Source organism: Opisthorchis viverrini, assembly GCF_000715545.1.
Source record: "Opisthorchis viverrini unplaced genomic scaffold opera_v5_2, whole genome shotgun sequence".
Classification (NCBI taxonomy): Eukaryota; Metazoa; Platyhelminthes; class Trematoda; order Opisthorchiida; family Opisthorchiidae; genus Opisthorchis; species Opisthorchis viverrini.
Window position 1 is genome coordinate 5,349,341 of NW_008751658.1, and position 20,580 is coordinate 5,369,920.

The 20,580-nt window shown below is 44.3% G+C and overlaps 1 protein-coding gene across 1 annotated transcript; it reads right to left on the bottom strand.

The window, feature by feature from the left end:
• Nucleotides 1–224: 224 nt before the first annotated feature.
• On the bottom strand, nucleotides 225–18,982 carry T265_00264 (hypothetical protein; the record flags this gene model as incomplete). The annotated part of the gene is made up of 10 exons (XM_009163972.1): nucleotides 225–341; nucleotides 8,541–8,674; nucleotides 9,292–9,484; nucleotides 12,744–12,848; nucleotides 14,983–15,079; nucleotides 16,901–17,097; nucleotides 17,133–17,307; nucleotides 17,344–17,495; nucleotides 17,542–17,776; nucleotides 18,960–18,982. 10 exons carry the CDS (start codon nucleotides 18,980–18,982, stop codon nucleotides 225–227), a joined length of 1,428 nt encoding a protein of 475 aa, XP_009162236.1.
• Nucleotides 18,983–20,580: the final 1,598 nt, after the last annotated feature.

The following is a 20,580-nucleotide window of genomic DNA, read 5'->3' on the forward strand; positions in this document are numbered from 1 at the left end:
AAAAAATCCGTCCATATGAGGCTTTCCACCAATGTTGGCGCTGGTCCCTTGCACATACGGAGATCGATCTAATGATTGTTACATCACTAGTAAGATGCTGTCATCCTGAAGAACATATGACCACAAATTTGGTGCAACCATTGAGTTTGTCAGAGAGAATAGCGTCTTTCCACTCACCCGTTTTACCTCACCAGTTTTTGTCGAAGAACTTCGGTGTATTAATCCTAACACAGTCCACATCGTCTACGCCTTGAATTGGTTTGCCAATTAATCGGTGCCCCAGTAGGAAAACTTGTTTGATCGTAACGTGGAGAGGGGCTTAGGTCGTGAAGTAAATTACACTAAATGTGAAACGTATCGTCAATTTATTTACCCCTGGATATATCTTTTAAGAAAATTCGGAAGCGCTTCACCAAAAGTTTTACAATACCCTAATTCAATGTCCGAGGAAGGAGTTTCCTAGCTAAATTTCCTGGGAAGATGATTGTGAATTTCATTGGCTTCGTCGATAAAGTTCAGCGCTTCCAGCCCAAGAAGTCCATAAACTACTAACTCAAAGCCCCCGTTTTCGCCAGTAATTTATATTCTCCAGACGATGCAAAAATCCAAGGAACATCACTTAGGAGATTACATGTATGGTGAGATACAAAACTGGCATAAATCTGATCCTGCTTGACAGGAGACTTTATGTGGCAGATGTAAATTTTATTCTCGCATACGTCGGGCTAACACACAACCGAACACAAACTACCGTATTCGCCTAATGCAGCCGTTCATCGAGCGTCCGCTGTCAGTGACCGTTTTTCCAGACATGCAAGATGAGACGATACATCTGCCAGCTTCGGGGCACACAGTTGGAGGCAACAAAGTATGTGTACAACAGAACTTCAACTTCCTCAAATGACCTCCATGACAGCTTTCTCGAACTATCGGCCACCACCAGAGAATATTACCATTGGGGTAAACGATGTTTCTGAACGTCACCCATACATTGTTTGAGCTTGAAGTGGACTTGAACGCCCGGTGAAACCAACCGTAAAGAAGTGCAGTGCATCGCACACGACGTATTCGGTTCAAGGAAAGTTTTTTTGGCGCGGATAGAATGTGAGTCCGCGTTTTTCACGCTAGGAATGCTCTTGATAAATAGTAATCAACAGACGAAGTGAACCTACAGAATACAACTTTTGATTGTATTTGTGATAGATTCCAGAATCTTCCATTAGCCACTCAATTCCTCTGCTCGGTTGTCGTGAATTTTAAATGTCGTGCAGAAGTTTCGTTACGTCCTGAGTTCGAATGCCAGAATATTTTTGCGCGAAGGGAGCTTAAAATGTGGTCGAAGATGGCATTCGAATGTGGTGCGAGTGGTTTCACCAAAGTGGCCAGCATCATCTGTTTCTACTGAGGCTGTAATACATAACCCAACTGATTGGAATTCATGGTTGTCATGAGTCCAGTGACTCCTCAATAAAGGAATGTTCCCAATCCAATTATAAGAAAACGCATTTCTGTTGGATTTGGGGTTGGACAAAATAATGAATTAAAGACGGAACAGTATCCACAGTTGAGGACTTAATTAAAAAATGAAACGGAATATTTTCATAAATTCACTTTTCCGGTGCAAAAATAGGGAGAGGGGTATTCTGAATAATTGTTCAAGATCGTGATCTCTACAGCTCACAGTGCTCCATTATAAGTATGCGTATAAGTATATATAAGTATGCACGTAATACATTACTCGTGATGTTACGGAAAATGCTTCGACATTCCATGACCGGTTTCGCCCTTCTTGAGGCTCATCAGGTAGGCGCACCCCCGAGTTGCCGCCAGCCTTATGTACTATTTGAAACTAAATTGCACGGAATTAGCGAAATACACTCATTCGCAAACAAATTTGATTTTGAGAGCGACTCACCTGGACCCAAGCTGAATCTCTCATTTGTGATGTTTTCAGGCAACTGAATGTGTTGCACAAGGCCGCATCATAAACGAGAGATTCAGCTGAGCTCCAGGTGAGTCTCGTTGTATGCAATTCTTTTAGGGTGTTGTTAGGTAGAACCACAACAGTATTCTCCAGATGGGCCAAATGAGATTCGAGTCAAAAGAATCAATCTGGTGCCGGTCATTTTACCGCCAAATTTCTTGATGACACCCGGCCTTCTGAGTTAATAAAATCCAGCATTACCGATATGTGTTGCTGTTAATGCGTCGCCGCATCTACTTCCGGAGGGACACCAAAGGGTGCTAGGGCCCATCGGGCACGATGACAACAGTAGAGAAAACCTAATGAAGCGAACTCAAAGAGAAGTGATTATTTTTCTTTTTTTCTTTCATAAAATATTATCCGATGGCAACTGGGTATCCATTGCGCCTCCCTTCGCTTTTTCGAGATTAGGTTGTGTTGACCGAACAATCGCAAGACGGTCGTGGAAGAAAAATCATGGTTTGAGATTATCCAGACGAAGTGTTGTACAAACAGGAACTTTCTTCTGACATATTTTAAAGCCTACAAATAGAAGTCAAAGACAGCCACGCTTCTGTCAACCCTAAATGGATAAGACCTTGTGTGTCGGTAAGTAAACTGAGGCACCTCTGGTTCAGAAATGATTACTGCTCCACTGATTATGACACCTGCCACACATAGGAATGTTTGTCCCTCCTTGAACAGAAAGAAACATTGTCGTCTCGAAGTGGTCTTTGCTTTGGAAGCTGCACTGGTTCCGAATGGGGTCTATGCGTATATCAAGGTGGGCAATAGCATTCCTTCACCTCAGGATAATCGAGGTGACAGGTTGCCGGGAAGGGTCTTCCGTCTGGAGCAATACAGATCCGTGAAGTTAATGGCAGCTAGCGCCACTAACCTTCTGAATGATACATTCGGTCCTCTGATCAACCTGAGTGAACGACGAGTTCCGAGACCTGGTAAATCCCGCCGGCGAATCCTTCACCCAGGTACACGAACTATTTTGGAGTTCGCTGACCGGTGACTGTACTTTCAAGATGGAGACTTCTTCGCCTCCAAGGCCAGGGAAACTCTTCGAACATCCATGCTCCAACGTGCCGTAACAACAGACACAGTTCCGCTTCGAACAACAAAAGATCCTGTATCGCAATATATTGTGGGGGGCACATGAATTATGTACACCTATAGTAAGCAGTTCTAAGAGGATGAATACGCTTTAACGTGAAGCCAGGACCCAATAGCACGAAATCCACAGCCAGCATCAATTTAACTGTATATTGATGGACCGGAACATCGATAAAATTGATTGTTCTCGTAACAATTGTACAACGGCGAACCTGTTGAAATCCAGTCCCCAATGAACCTAGGCTGAATTTGGCCTCACGGTAATCTCGGCTTTCCTGGACTCTAAACTTGCTCTGTCGTCTTGTAGTTGCAACTGCTTACTTCAATTAGCCCGAAATTTCCTAGATGTGATAGCTTCAAGTAGAACATAAGGGCAACGGAAACTCATGCACTGCGCCTACATGACGAACCCCAAGAAGGACGAAACAGGTGATGAGCCGTCGAAAAGTTTCTTTTAAGAAACCATTCAGTGTATTGTTATACCCATCCCAACGATCATTCCCAACGATAATTTCCAGTCCACCTCTCAAGAATTTGTGAACTGGCTGGGCTGGGCTCAACGAACAGGAAAACAGCCACAACAACCCGAATGGCCGAAAGTCCCCTCGATAGCAGCTTACAAACTTTTGCAACTTGCTTGGTATCCGTCCAAGAGCATTCTAAACCTAGTACACCATCTCCATTTGATGCACTCAACAAGTAAAATGGTGTGGACGGAAATACCCAGAAAACTACCAATTTTTCGCACATGGGTCATATTGCAAGATGGTCATGAGTTCCGTAAAGCCTGTCTCCACTGGAGTTTCTTACTAGGTGCGTCAGAACCATCTCTCCAACGCCATCGCCAAAAATAGGAAACGAAATAAGCTGATTCAGCTAGCTTTCAGCCACCAACACAGTGTGCGCCCAGTCCGTTTTACGTGAAGAATTTTCGTGATGAAAGGTGAAGTTCGGTAGTTGGTTGTGCTATTGAACAGACTGCAAATGTGGTGTGAATGCAAGAGGGCTTCTTTGATTCGCTTTTGCAGGGCAGAAATAATTCCAGTTATCGTAGCTTCTATTGATATCCTAGTGTACATATACCATACTGACGGTACTCAAGAACCTAGTCTCTTAACAAAACGTGGAGACGTTTAGCGCGAAACAGGACACCTTTACAAACCCCCGTTTAAAAGATGAATAAATGACATGCCACCAAGTTCGGTTTACAGAACTCCATATTATCGTTAGCCTTGCTCTTTCCTTAGTTTGTACCGAATGACTCGGGTACCTCAATCCAGAGACCATTTAGTGAATAGTCTGGTTTGGTTCACTCATCGACTATTCAATCAATATAATTGATACTTGCTCATACGCGAGCACATTTACCTCAGCAGATATGCACCTCAACCCTTGTGAATTTGTGCAAAACGGGTTTTCCTCGTCGCTCGCGTACGTTTGGATTCTGCATGAAGGGCACCACAGTCATCAGTTCTGACAGAACAAGTTTTAGCCGACTCCCAACGATAACATACCCCTGGCCACAGAGGCGTGTAATCCCAAAAACTGGATTACCGTTGGCATGGGGGGATTGCGCCCCCCTTTAGAATGCATACGTTATGTGTTCTTGTGCGCGCAAGACACTTGTAAGTCATCTATGTGACGCGGCTTCGCGTTCACCCACATGCATTTTGCACAACTGTCACACTCCACTGTGGTAGACAACACAAGTCAGAATAACCTGTGGCAGTAGAAAATAGATGGATCCTAGTAAGGATAGGACTCCTATAAAACAGGCGGATAAATGAGCCCTAGGAAGTTCGGTTATTAAACTGTATGGAAAACTTTCTCCGATTGAATTTCACTGTGATTATAATCAAACGACACGGAGTGTAAGACATCCACATCAAAATTACCATCTTCAACGCATAGATATCCAGTTATCCGTTTCTTCAAACAACCAACTGATTACGTCACCGCCTCCAATGAGTGGCTATATCGTCTTGCTCTCCAGTTTCCGGCGACAGAAACTGTAGCAGCTGGAACAAACGTACCCAAAGTATACACATGGTTTATAGCTGATGATGTGAATAAATCGCACTGCACGAAAAACAATCCTCAAGCGAGACGAAGTGTAGTAGTAGGCTGGATACAAGTCGAGCGGACAAATGCGTGAATTCCTTATTGTCACGATTTGATTCATGTTGTTCTCTAGTTCGGCTGGTCAATATTTCTATGTCCATTGATGTCATTTCAATCAACCAGCTAACCAACAAATTAAAATTTGAAAGATCAGCCACCAATCAACCTTTTCAAAGATAGGCGTCTTTCGACATAGTGTATCGTTTCTCGGCCTAGACGCACGGTCACGGTGGAAAACGAAATTGGGCTAAACCAATTCCAGCACGATCTAAGCTACTCAGATAATCGAACAAGTTCAGCCAAATTTTTATTCTTTAGATGTGATGCCCAGGCGATGACCAAGAATCCCTCAGTTTGTGACATAGACGAGCAAATAACCAAACGGTGGGTCTGACAATCAGTAACCATCTAGTGAAACACTTTAACGCAAGGACAGCTCCATTTTCTGAATTGGTACCCTCCCCTACGTTGTAATTAGCTCATAACGGAGACAATCCACTTGAAGATTGAACCGCATGAGATTGTGATAACAAAACTACGGTTGGGTTTTGTCTGGGTTTATTTGAATGAAACGTGCTGATGCTGACTGTTCGGTGACTTTCTTACTGACAGTCCCGCCTGGTTGAGCAACCCTTGTTCCATGAAAACAAATGCATGTGAAACATGCATTGCTAGGCAACCTGAAGTGAATATGAGACACAAACAGGGTGCGACACGTGCAGGGTCTTCTCCTTTGGTCAATCCACATAAAATAGTGGCTGACGGTGGCACCTCCCAGTTGTTTACTTCTCAAATGATTCGGATGGTTGGTAACGGACAATACAGTTTTGCAGAAATGAATGTTGTTCATAAGAGGTTACCAAAAACGGTGCACAAAGCAACAGAGACAAAAACGGTCCATTCTCAACCATCAACAGACGATAACATGCCCCAGTAAAAGTGTCCCAACAGATGGGAAAATCGTCAAAACCCGCGGTTAGTTATCGGTTCATTCTAAAACTTCGAGTGGTGCGGGACGCGTCCTGATTTAGCTACGCTGCTGCCCTAATTAACAACCAACACAACTCGAGGGTAGAGAGTAATAATCAGAGTACAAGGAAGCAATGCAAGGAAGCAAAAATGATTGGCGACAGTAAAAAGCAATGGGCACCTGTCATGCGAATCCACCCTGGTTGAAAAACACAGATCACCAAAATAGAAACACGAAAACCGCAGACAGCAACAACGTATGGGTGGCGAGCGCAGACGTTGTCCTTGATAAGAAAGATGCTGTGGACCGTTTACCACAGTGCTCGGACCGTTCAATATGTGCACGAACTGCCCGTCCTAGCGTCATTCGTGCTATGGTTTTGATTGAGCTAAAGAAATTCTGCCCAACTGGAACATTTTATCAGTTGGCAAATAAATGGCACCAAGCGAAGACGTGCTACTCTTGGAGTTGACTTAAAGGGCATTAGCGTGGTTCCTAATTAGTAAGGGGATCGATCGTAGAATTTAACCAGTGGTTCCTTTTGGGAGAACAGATCCCCGTCAGAGTGAATCAAACAAGTGAATTATCCCTGGATGAACACGTCATACTTGAAGTGACCTTTATTTTCGTTTGTTCGAATTATGATTTAATTACGCCGGGCAACAAGTACTACATGACGTTGGAAGGCCAAATGAACTTTTTTGTGGAGGCTCAAAAACTTAAGTAGACAAGTTTCGTGGTCTTGAGATCAGCATATTGTTCTTTGTCAAACATTCTTATCTACCTCTAAGTTGTTTAACCAGTCATTTGAAGATTAGCCCATTACGTACAGAACACCATTTACGCCATAAACTTACTAACCCACTATACTCCTCGTTTTTATAGCTCTATAATCATTCCAATGTTCCTCAACGGAAAGCTTAGCTGAAATAACTTTTTGAAGCATAAAGCTGATCCACCTGGTTTGCGAAAGCATTGTCGTCACATTGAAGAATAGCACCGTGACACTTTCGACGGTCCACCCTCCTAGATACTGAATCTTTGATTTTGTGCTAGATGATGTCCGCTAAGACAATGTGAGGAAACTGCAAGTATGTGGGATTCAAAAGACAAACCATGCAGACTCAAATAGCCAAATGTTGCCGGCTTTGTTTGGTCCGCGATGACGATAAATTCAGGAAGCAACTAGGGACAAGTCTGAAGGTGCTGTTACTCCCTCACTCATCTGTGACAGTAATGACATCAACTCAGTAGTACCCGAGAAGCAGTTTTAGCTGACTCAAATGACCTACGTCTTCCTTGTGAGAGGACTGGTTTATCTCGAGTGACATGCTAGTCCAGAATTATAGGTCAGTAAACTTGAATAAGCAGTCGTGGAATAAGCCGAGTGAGACAGCCTGCCAACAATTCAAAATATTCGTAGGGTTGACTAAAATAAATAGACTGACCATCGCTGAACCATCTCGCCAGGGTACATGTCGATATTTGCAGCAGTACGCTAGACTATACGTTTGTACGGCAATGTCAAGCTCATTAGCATCGAAAGTAACCAATGAAACCAAAGGTGATGTTTAAGTATTCAGACCCGACACAACTAAACAGATCTCAATCGCAATCTTCGCGTTTTCTGATTTAAAACACAGTGTTCTCTGTTGGAGAGTAGCAGAGCTAAAATTGTTGAAACTCTTCGGTCACTTTTGGGACCTTGATATTCTGCCTGTCAGGTCAACGACGATGTTTGCACAGTAGGAACAGTGAATTCTTAGGGGGAGATCTGTGGTTGATTAGTGGACATGAAATCCACCAGGATCTGTGCTCGATTAGGAGGCCAATAAAAAACGAACACGTTAGCATCCTTTCAGTAGCGAGCAGTTTAACTTGTCACCACAATACTGTTACCACCACCACAGGATCATTCAGCTGTGATTCGAGTATAGACAGCCCGGTAGCAATAAGGATGATCTCATCTTAACTGAATATATGATAAAGAGTTAGGAAGTCTAGTAGAGTACACAACAGGGACCAAAGTTTGACTTCCCATCATGACTGACTGCTACCCACATGCAGATTTCCTGTCGCACTAGACTTAGCTTAAGATAGGTTTTACCACACGCAGCTCGGAAGAAACTCCAAGAAACCATCGTTAGCTGAATAAAAACTACAAACAATAATAAATTGGCGGCGAGTAGAATAAATAGTTCCGAAGTCACTGTCATGCACAACTAACGGTTCATAATTATCAAATCATGGGAGGATTGGAAATTAGATCCGAAAGTATACACGTGTAAGTCTACCCCGTGAGTAACCAGTATGCAACTTAGCTTGTATGCGGATGGCTCAGTGGTTAGAGCGCGAGTTTACTGAACGGAAGGTCCGTGGTTCGAACCCGACCTCTGCCTCTCGACTTCTCTCTAGGTTGGAGTAAAATGGCAATATCTCAGCCCTCGTGCTTCCTTCGGGTGGCATGGGAGTTAGGCACCGACAGGGTGCTACAGCTGAATGAACTAACAAACAGCATCAGTTATGTCCAGGAACAGTAGTATAAGGTTATTTAACACATCTGTGCCTGCATGCAGGAATACAATCTGAAGTTATACTCGTGCCATAATAATGGCTCCCATCATTGGATAACTCTGCATGATGCGGGAAACCAGATCTTTCGACGAAATATGTCGTGGTCTTTATTTCACACTGATGCTTTCAACGGATACCTAAATTCACTGACGATGGGACGGTCCTCTTTTTCTGGCACTCAACACTAAAAGAAGTGCAGTCAAAAGGAGTTTGTGCTACTAAAATCCAACGATATTGCGTCCAAACCCTGGAGTCTTATCAAACTGCGCAATATACACATAACCACTTAATCGCGAAATTCATCCCGTGGGTAATGCAAAGTGATGAATCAAAACATCTAGATGTAGGTACCCATAATTGGCCCGGGGAGGTAAAGCTGCGAAACCGGAACCAAACATAATCAGCTCCTCATTGTTCATCAACCGCAGGCAAATTCAGAAACACACGACGAGATACAGTGAACTCGCTATTGAATTAAGAAAGAAAAGGGGCATTGTACAAAAGGCAACCGAGTTATAAGTTCATGGTACCATCTGACAAACAACCACTTCAGACTGATACTCGACTGTCACGGAGGTCGATGCACTCTCACAAACTTCCTCGGCAGACACCAACTGGATGCGAGGAAGCGGACAGGATTCGGAACAAGTAAACACATACAAAGAGCCAAAATCGGGACAGGCTTCACCCAGGCGATCCAGCTTCAAATAGTTCAGTATTTGAGGAGTTACCTGAAGAAAAAGACATGAAGACTCAGTATCCTGAGATTTCAACTCGATTATTACTGAGACAATCACCTGTAAGCTCGTTTACATCCCATGGAATTCCAATGGATCCCAGCGGTTAAAAACACATTAACTCCTGTGCCTCTTTAAGCTATCCAGCGCGACCTAGAATTTCTGATAAAGGAGTGGCTTAGGGAGAAATTCGGCTAGGAAATCAAATGAATAGAAACGTGGTCGTGGATTAGAGGTGGTAGTGCTATCACAGCCAAATTGAACAAAAGATGGAACATGGAAGAGTAGTTCTGTACTCTCTCTCTCTCTCTCTCTCTCTCTCTCTGGGTGAATAACACCCCATAGCGCCTAGACGTTGTGGTTCCATACAGAAAGAATAAATTTGCTGAAGGTCTTGAAAGCCTTTTAAAAGCACTATATTCGTCCACAATCTCACTTGATGATGGTCTTAAATTACGATCTTCAGAACGCCTGTTGTGCCATATGGAATAAACCATCTTTTTTCTTTCTAGTAATGACGTGAAAATAAAGACAAGTGCCGTATTCTTAATTCTAATAAAATATGTATGCGCATAGCACACCTGTCCTATACGACTAATGAAAACCACATACCTGCTACCGTCTCAATCCTCAATAGGCCCGCTACCCTTTGTTCCTAAAAACAACCAATTCGATTTTCTTCTCCGTCGCCATACCTTTATCCGTCACCCAGATCACTGAACTATGAAGTATCCTTCCATATAAAATTCCTATTCCCGAAATTTCGGGATCGCCGTGATTTGAGTAAACATTGATCACAATGAGCCAGTACAGAGTTGATCCGTTTAACCGCTGTTCAGTACTTATGAAAGAAAGAAGGCCTTCGCTGCGGATTTATTTATTAGGAAATGCCAACTGACCGGTTACAGACCATTGAACAGGGATGCAAAACTCTAATCTGCATCTTAGTTACAAAAACTGGACACCGATCTTCTCCCGAACGAGTCTTCTTGAACCTTCCTGGAGATTCATTGACTCCACTCATTCGTCGGTCAAATCCAACCAAATGTTACAAAGTGGCTCCACGAATTCCGCAACAGATCTCCCTTTTTCAATACACGGAAAGCGAAATTCTACGAACAACACATACTACTCGCGTGCCTCCCATCAGTAGTATCACCGTTACACTAGTATTCACCGTAAGCAACTGTCAACAATCTGTATTTTCATCCTCCAAGCGTCGCAAAGCAATATTCACTCCTCCAGGCGAGTTTCATTGTTCGGGAGTTCAAGTGAAAGGCTGTCTCATCGGATGGATTGGTCCCCAATAAGAAAAGGGCGATTCGGAGTGATTTTCCTTAGGCAGAAGACTTACAGGAACCGTAGAAATCGACCACATCCCTCAGCGAGGAGACTTCCCTCCCCAAATAGGATTTATTTTTCTTAACAAGGACTACAGAACAAACCAACTGATCATGAGTTTTTCATCCATACTTTCGATGTTTGCCGGGCTTGTTTGAAGTGTTTTACTTCCTGGCCTAAGTGGCCGAAAAAATATGCGCATACACTGAGCTGCATTGGTTACTGCTGTAATATTGTGATTACGGCCAGGTCGATACATCTTATCATCTTGCCTGATTGACGCCAACCAGCATAGAACCACAATCTGTCAGCCAGGTTGATAGATGTGCACACACTTGATGGATTTCTAATCGGGGAACGTTTGCCTGACCACAAAGACTTCACTTAGTGATGCCGTACTGCTTTCCATTAAACGCATACGGATAAGAGCTACAGTTATGCATTCCAAAACCAGTCTGATATTCCACAACTGGCGGTTTTTGTTAAGGTTCATAACCAGTTATTCGGCTAACTAAGCAAGTGTGGATGAATATGAGGTATGAAAACATGACTAATTCGAAGATAAGTCACCTATCTCCATCCACATAGAAAAGAAAGCGTTGTCAGCGAGCCAACTTAGTTCCGAGTGCAACTCAGCGCCAGACATAAGCGCATATGTGCAATCCAAAAAGGTTCAGACATCTGTGTACATTTCACATAATGCTTGTTCATGAGAGAAGCCTACACATATCTTGTACCTATTGAGAGGTACATCATATCATTCGATTAGTGATGCTACCATGATGTACTGAAACAAGTCATATCAAGTCATATCTGGAAGTTATGAAGACAGTATGAAATGTCTGCTAGGCAGACCTGTTTTCAAACACTATTCCGTGCGGAATGACTTCTCGTAAGGGTTACTAAAGTAAAGGGCAGTGGTACAAAAATCGTTTTCCCGTGTGATAATTTCTTTCCAAAGGGGCTCTTTTGCAGGAAATCAGTCCCGGTACTTGCAACACAGCACCAACTTCAGGCTATGCCTAAAAGATTGATTGCACAATTGACACTAGATCCTTCCTAATCAAAAGGCCGAACTAACTAGACTAACTGGTTGGATGTGGTTAAACAATCGCAATCAAATTAAACTTAGTGCAGTTTCCAGAACACTTCATGTGTGACTTCCATATTAGAAACGGTGTTTGCGATTCTATGGTCTGGTGGTTTAGACCAAAAGTTACTTCGGGGAAACTATTCTGTTCACGCACAGATAATGCCTCCCACTCATTTGTAGCACTGGATAACTAAACAAGTATATAAGTAATCTGGTTTGTGAGCCGGTTACGTTAGCGCGGATATGCACGGATTCAGGGCCAGGAGTGCGTCGAACAAATCTTCAGCGAGTTCGGAGCATGCTAACCGAAACGAATAACAATGGTTAGACCAAGCTACTAACAAGCGATAAGTAGGAAGAAATCGCCCAAATTCCCGTGATCGATGCAAATGGCAGTGTTGAGGTGAGGTAGTGTTGACATAGACTCGAGGGCACGCGACCAGAAAACCATTGGCTTAATGCACAGTACTTGAGTATTTCCGTGCTGCAAGAATACAGTTTTGCAAAATGGCGCCTATATAGGGATTACGGATTTGCGATGAAAACACCCATCATTACTAGTACGATTGACGAGAGTGCACAGGAGAGCTCCACGAACATGACAATGAAACTGAGGGACTGTATGAATGAATCACCAGGCCATCCGGAGAAACAAATCAAAAAGATCCAAAATTACGTGCAATATAATAAAGGTCTGTCGGGACGAAACGATACGGTTAGTATTGACATGGTCATTGACAGCAGTAAACCAGCAATGCATAATGGTGTTTGCCTGGAAAAAAAACAGTACAGTATGCAGCAGTCAACCAAACTTCTCACCTGGAATTCGAACACGCGCTTCGCACCACATGCTTCACAGTTCGGTATATCTGGTGGAGTTTCGGATAACCAAAAAGGAGTACCCCCACGTTCTAGCCGGATCACCTGCAAGCCGAGAAGATTGGGAACTTAGGAGGGTCCGTAGACGTTCGCCATTATGGTTGATTGTACTTAAAGGGGAAAGAACGTTTAGTTCGGGCCAGGCACAACGACTAGCAGTAAGTTCGAAACATGAGGGTACCCGCATTTTCTAACGGGCATGCATTAGGAAGGCCCCAGGAATTCCTATGGAACGAGCCTTCTGTTGCGTTCTGCACAAGCCCTTCACTCTCTTTCAGGTCTGTAATTTTCGGGAGCAATAGCAAACCTCTAACACACAAACGGCACCCGATGTGCATAGCATTCTAACCAAAGTTGGCGGACAGAATGCAGTTATACCAGCTTTTGGAACGGTATAGTGGGTGTTTTTCTGTCCGACCGAGGCGGACCTAAACTATATCTCATATAAATATATAACTCTGAAGAATTGCAATAATTATAAAAGGTTATGTTGGCACGGTCATCGTGGCTGAGGTCGACGTGCCACTCTTTCTCACCAACAGGATGTGTCGGGGCCGAATGAAGTCAGACGGACTATGTGAACCAAATTCAAGCGACGGTTTCGAATAGAATCGAATTTCGGATATCCCGAAGTCTTGTGCCTGTTCGCTAAGCTCCAGCAGCACCCCAACTAGGTAGAAGAAACGAATGTTCAAACCGAACATCTACGAGCAGGAGCGAGACGCACCACATAGCTTGGGTCGGAGGCTACAAAAGAATACACCACATACTACTGAGTTACCAAGCGAGGATTACTAAACGCCGTTGTCATCCTCCTCTATCACACGATTACTTGAACGATACATCTGGAGTACGAAAAAGATTCACCACCATTAGATGTCCTATCCATGTACTTAGACGGTTTCTGGTCTGGACTATCGAAGAAACCAAACAAGCAATATTATGGACAAACACCCGCCGACAATGCGAAGTCTACAACCCAACACAGAACGATATAAAATTAAGCTGACGCGGTAAATCTTTTTTCAAATTTTGGCTGACCATTGTATTTGTGGTAAGAATAAATAACCGTTCAGCTGTAACAGCCTTTCGGTGTCCGGCTAACGCGCCACATGGAGGAAGCACGAGGGACGAGATATTTCCAGGTCAACCAAGCCTTAACAAGAGCAGCTGAGGGGAAGAGGTTGGGCTCTAACCACGGACCTTTCGATCAGCAAGTTCGCTCCTTAAGCAAATGTAAGCAGCTAGCCATTAGAGGAGCTCATCAGCTGATAAGATCGGAAACTTCTAGATTTTCATAACACTGTCCACAAGCTGTTAAGCTGCATGATTTTCTCTGGACATAACAATTAAGTTAGTCAATTTCATGAGTTCAGAGGGGCTATTCCAGGAGCCCAGTTTACTGGTCTTTGACACGGCAGGTGAGGGGACCTTTCACAGGGTAACTGGCTCAATAGTCTGGCCTACTTGGTTGTGAAAGCTGAGCAAGTTTCAGAAGACAGTATAAGGTACAAAGTCGGATATGTGGGTCGACTTCGCATAACGTTTGTTTGGAACTGCACTGAAAGAGATTTAGTGGTTATGTGACCATATTAGACAGTCCACCGATGGCCACTGTTAACAGTTTGGCGACCGGAGTGCGGAGTTTCTGAGGCCGAGCTTTTCCTACCCATCCTCTCCCCGGAAAAGGTAACACAGCTTCTTACAGAAGCACGGGACTGTTGGCTAGCTGGAGGAGCCAGTCACTGGCTTGTGTGGTGCGGATTCATTGTTTATTTTAAGCAAACGTCGCCTCGTTCATAAATGGGTTACTGCGGGCCTTCTTCAGCTAACTGCTTGTCTGGGGCAGTGGCTGCGGCTGAAGCCCAGCGTTCGTCCCACGAGTATATCTTTTCGGAGGCTGTGCACACTTTGCAGAACCTCAGGCAGAATGGACGCCACACTCTGTTATAATAGGGGGCGGGCAACGTATCGCCTGGCCTGTGGGTAAGCCGGTTCTCAGAGGACTTTTCTTGTGATGTTCGTTTTGCTCCTGGGTCGTCTATTCCTCGGAACATCTCAGAAAGAAAGTAAAACCTGGTATTAACAGGTAGATGATTGTAACAAGTACGCAAATGGCAGTCGCTTAAAGATACGTATCAGACGCAGCCACGAATGACCATGGGAAAAAATGACTCACTTGATCTGGCTCCGAACTCATCAAGTCTTTGAACTTTCGAAACCGAGCTTCGGCTTTTGTTTCACGTTTAGCTACAGATTCCAGTTCTTTGAACTCTCTAAATTGACAGACGATAAAAGTGTGAAGGTTAGCTTAAAGTTACACGAAACATCCGTGATTTAACTTGAGACCTAAATATGTCAAAGATAAACTCATTGCCTGTAAAAGACAGAAAGGTACCAAATACCTAAATGAAGAGCAGAAGGTAAAACTCTCTTTGCTTATCGAGTACTTGTTGCCTGTTGGTTAGTGTGGTCGTCATTCAAAGTGGTATGAGAGCTATGGATCTCGACTCTATTGTGAGGTCCCATTCTGAGCACCGCTTTATTCCTCACAACAAGGTTTGGTGAAGAGGGTTCACAAGGAATCAAATGGCAAGCAAAGACAGACTGGCATAGCTTATGGAGTGTCACCGGTCAAACTGTCAAGAGACGATAATTCGTCACAAAAACCATCTAGTGTACCTCAGCATTATTGCTGTTATGTTACCACCGATGATCAAACACAGGATATACATATATCCGCCGGCAGCGGCAACAATTCTGATCCATAAAGTTGGATACATCACCCTGAAGTAGTGTGCACCATACTGTTGGCAGATAAAGTGATGCCACCACGAAATTTCGTAAATGTCGCTCTGGCCATTGCGAAATGATTTCATCTTTCAGGTCTTCCATGATTTATGCAGATGTTCAAATAGATGACTTTGTCTAAAACATCGGCGCGTTCATCTGCAAGCACGGGTTTTGGGTTTCAACCAGCAGTGCAATAACACTTTGCACCCTCCAGGTGTGCAGAGGACGCCGATCCGTACGGCAGAAGCATTCAGATTATCTAAAACAGGTCGAAATCCTGATGGGCCTAATCCGCCATGAGTGATGTTGTCAGAATTTTTATGATCAGTCAACGAAAACCCCGAAAGAATTTCGATCCGAGGTTTTGGTGAGAGGTAAAGGTTCACGTAGCACATCGGCAATTAAATTGAAGAGGAATTGTGAGACAAGGTAGTACTGCAAGACACCACTGTGTGTCATGATCTCACATGAAAACATACACACACACACACGGGAACGGTCACAGAAATCGAAAAAGGACACCAATCATCACCAGGCTGTCACAGTTTCCCAAGATTGACAGAGTTAAGAGTGGATTTCATTCTGGGAAAACCAGCAGTGTTGGTTTATAGGGGAAACGGCCCGATTCGAGCATTTCGCGCAAAATGAAGATATGATCCATGTAATCTCGGCCATGGGGAAAGCCTGATTTTCACGAATCTGACTCGTCTGCGGATGACAGACCAATCCACACTGGGTAATACCAGAGATGGTTTTGGAGACTATGGCAATCACACTGATGTTCCTATGATTTTCGCAAGACGCTATCTTTGGAAACTCGAAAGTACAACAAAGTGCTCCATTTCAACAGTATTCTAACTTAATACTTTGAAATGGCTGGAAAACCCTCGACAATGCACGACCGAAACCGTCCTTCTTGGGGTTCACAAATTCAAGTTGCAAATAAGTACATATCGCCAACTGCGTACATTGTGGTATTAACGGAAATTCGGGGACCACCTCCACCTGATGAGCCCAAAGGACGAAAAAAAGTTTGGGTTACCGAAGGGTTTTCAGCAACCGTATGAGTGCTACGTTCCGTCAAGGAAATACACCACAAGTTGTCGAATAGTGTCAGCTGGGACGAGGCGGCCTGTGTACATCAGATTCAGTCGAAAAATAAGATAAAAGAGTCAGCTAGGATTCAGACAAATCTACTCACAAAAATACAGAGCTTTCCCCTTAACACCTGCATGGTAGAGAGACAAAAGGCCGACATACTTAAAGTGTTTTCGGACGGTGTACAGAAAACACAAGTCACTCACTCGTCCCCCTGGTCGCTCGACACATCTGACTCACTGTCTTCAGAATCCTGCACCACAGCAGCCGGCTCATCAGCTGGTTCAGAGCACACTCTGAACTCAGGAAGGAGAAAGTCATTTCCATCGAACCGAGGTTCCTGCTGTGCCTCGGGAGCCTTGGAAGAGCAGTCAATTTTGTGATACGACTTCCAATGCATCAGCTGACAGAAAAGCTAGAAAAACAGAAGTGGCATACCTGATGGTGTTTGGAGCAATACTTTATACGTTTGCACCGAGAACACAGCTTGTCAGCCTTACATCCACAAACGGGACATATATGATTATACCGCTCGGCACAAGGAAAGCTACCAGCCTTGATCAGTGCCTGTACGGTATCCAATGAAGGGTATTCCGTTTCAGGTGGCTGAAAGCTGTACTGGGCTGAGCATCAACACGTCCGTGCCTACCTGTAATAAGGATTCTGACGACCAAGTTGCGATCGGAAAACAGCAAACGGAACGCCAATTTCAGTCTGCTTGTGACACGGTCCATTCCGACACATAAACAGGAAGAGTGAACGATGAAAGCAGTCAGTTCTCTCGTCAATCGTCGAGTAGACCTGAGATATGCTGTAACCTCAACTAGGAGTCGAATATCACACTCACCTGTAGAAGAAATGGCATCGGAGTGGCACAAATCGGGCAAGCGAGTTGTGATGGGGAAGGCAAATGTTGCAGAGCAAGCCATGCAGGCCTGCCGCCAATTTTGTCCGGGAAAAGGTTGGATGTCAAGTGCCAGGGTGAGGCCGAAGATACAAAGCCGAGGGCTAAACCAGAGGTCATCTGAAATACCAACGAATCCAGGGCTTGAAACGCCATCCCACACACTAAAGTACATTCTCTGTGGAAAAAACGACGGTAGTGCAACGATTGTTGAAGCTTTACAACCTACTCAGCAATACTACGGACATCCCCGATGCAACTTGGAAGACCACCAACTGTACACCATGAGTCGACGAATGAAATTCTAAGGAGTACACCTTCCTGGTCTTATGGTTTAGGAGTGACTATAAACGTAAGCGCGAGCAGTGATCGTCCTCCCTCGAGATAACAGTAGTCTACTCCAGCCTATTGAGTCCGTCCCACAGCCAAGTTCCAGAATAAAACGTCATCTTAGAGGCCTGAGTCATCCCCCGATTTTGAGTTCGAACCCTGGATAGTATCCAGGATCAGGTGAACCGGCGAAGCTTACAAGCGAGGGTTGTCTGATCAATTCCACAGTCAGCAAGTACTTTTATCCGGAGCTCGAGAGAGCTCAGAGTTTAAGGCACGAAGTCATCAACGGAAGGTCCGTGGTTCGAACCAAACCCCGGCATTTTGACTGCTCCCGTCTAAGTTTGGGCGACCTAGCAATATCTCATCTCTTGTACATTTTTTCGCGCGACATGGTAGCTAAAGACTGAAAAGGCGCTACAGCTAAACGATTATTGTCAGCAATACTATTGTTATTTATCTGGTACAAACAAGATGAAGGGTGAACAAAAACACGATAGTCCTTATTTTGCTTAAAGCTAAACGATTCAGCAATACTATTGTTATTTATCTGGTACAAACAAGATGAAGGGTGAACAAAAACACGATAGTCCTTATTTTGCTTAAATTACTCTTACCCCCTTTTCTACTTGTATCCTCCTGATAACTGCAGACTTATGTCATGTGTGCCATAGGAAAACCTAAAATAGGTGCAGCCGATAAGCTGGTTTGTACTTTGTGGTCTTTGATGGGATAATTGTGTTGACCTAGGTGTTCAAGTGACCGGAAGCAGCATCTGTTTGATGCACCAAATGCCACAAAAGTTGCGTGATAGAATTAGTCAGCCTGTCAGTTACTTCCGATAAATTTCGCAACTACAGTAGAGTGGTTTCAGCTGCTACAGATCCGTTTACCGAGGATATGGATGAGAAAATGACAGTCACGCGTTGGAGACGATCAGCTGATTGGGGTTAGATTGAATTTTTATGAGGTTTGAGAGATATTGAGAAAGTTACTCATTGAAGTCAACAGTATTGATGTTGGTGGCTCACCTCTGGGTGCGTGACATAGCCATATGTGTTATGGTTACTGACTATTGATTTGTCCCCATAGGAGGATGTGGCAGCTTCCAATACGACTGAGTTGACTGATAAGCACTTTCATGCTTCATTGCCAAATCGTTGACTGATCGCCCCCGGGCTGTTTCTGTCTGATACACGGCTGACCCAAGAGGGTTTGGCGAGACAAACAATCTTCTAGTATATGAAGTACGTGGTTTAACCGGCGTAACCTATGGAACGACGCAGTTCCCACACATATAAAGACTTGTACTGCTTTTTGACAATGGGTCAGCTACATGGGTGTCAGAAAGTTGAGCTCTCCGTGCGCCACTCAACAGTTCGTGTGTCAGGCACTAAATCCGCACCTTCCTGGAATACCATATCATGAAGAGATATAGAGGTAACGAACACTGTAACGGAGCCTCATTGGAGTCGATCCAAAAGTCCTTAGCAGCATTACGGCTTTTTATGTGTGCCGTAAACATCCAAGGAGGACGAAGGAAGTCGAAGGAAGTCACAGAACATAATCGTTAGCTGACTAGGTAAAAAAGTGTAGCTGTGACACTCTCGGTGCATGACTTTTATCACACCAGGTGGAAGCACAGGGACTGAGATACTGCCAGGTTGTATGATCGCAAACAAGAGTGGTCGAAAAGCCAGGGCTGCAGTCGAACCATAGAGTATCTGGTTGGTAGTTCCGTACCCTAGCTCGGTAGTCGTCTCGAGCTGGCAGAACTGACATCAGGCCCGTTGAATCCAAAACTGTACACCTTTTATCCAGTCCACAAAAGTCCTCCTCAGATGACCATCATTAGGTGCCACAGAGTGAGAGCACTTCACAAGAGATCCCGAGTGTGGGTGACGTTGCTGAGCTCCACCACTCTGGGTTGCCTCTGGCAAAAACCGGCCCGTATAGCTACTTTCACGCAACGAAAATGGAGGGCTGTTAACCGAGGGCACAAAGTAGAAAATTCAACACATCACTAAACCATTCTGACCCTCATATAAGAAACTTATACACAGCGAAAACAGGGCCTTAAGGCATTAACTGGGGACCGTCTAGACAAGCAGGTTTTGGTTCTGCTGTCAATCACAAGGAAAACAGAAAAGCTCCAGGAGAGTCCGCACTGCCTATCCGTAATTATGTCATTACGGCACACTCTTCTATTTCCTTTGAGAAGCGGATTCTGTCGCTTCTGTGTGATTGAGATATCGCGAGTTTGCTCTCAGTCCCCAAGTCACAAAACAGAAACCTCCAGCGTAGAAGTAATAAACCATGTATCAATAGTACTTTGATTCAGGCTGCTTCAGCATGCCTAGCTGTCATGCCATCCAAAGGAAATACGAAAGCTGCAATACTGCTAGGTCGTCCAAGCCTACACAGGAGAGGTCGAGAGGCAGAGACCGGGTTTGAACCACGGACCTTCTGGTCAGTAAATTCGCGCTCTAACCACTAAGCCATCCGGCCCCTGCTGTGAGTTACAAAACGATCGCCATGAAATCTCACCCTCATACACCGGAAGGAGAAGAATTCATACTAACCGATGTAGGCCGCATGCTCCCCGATGGTATAATCAAAGCATCGAATTCCCCATAGATGCACAAGTCCTCC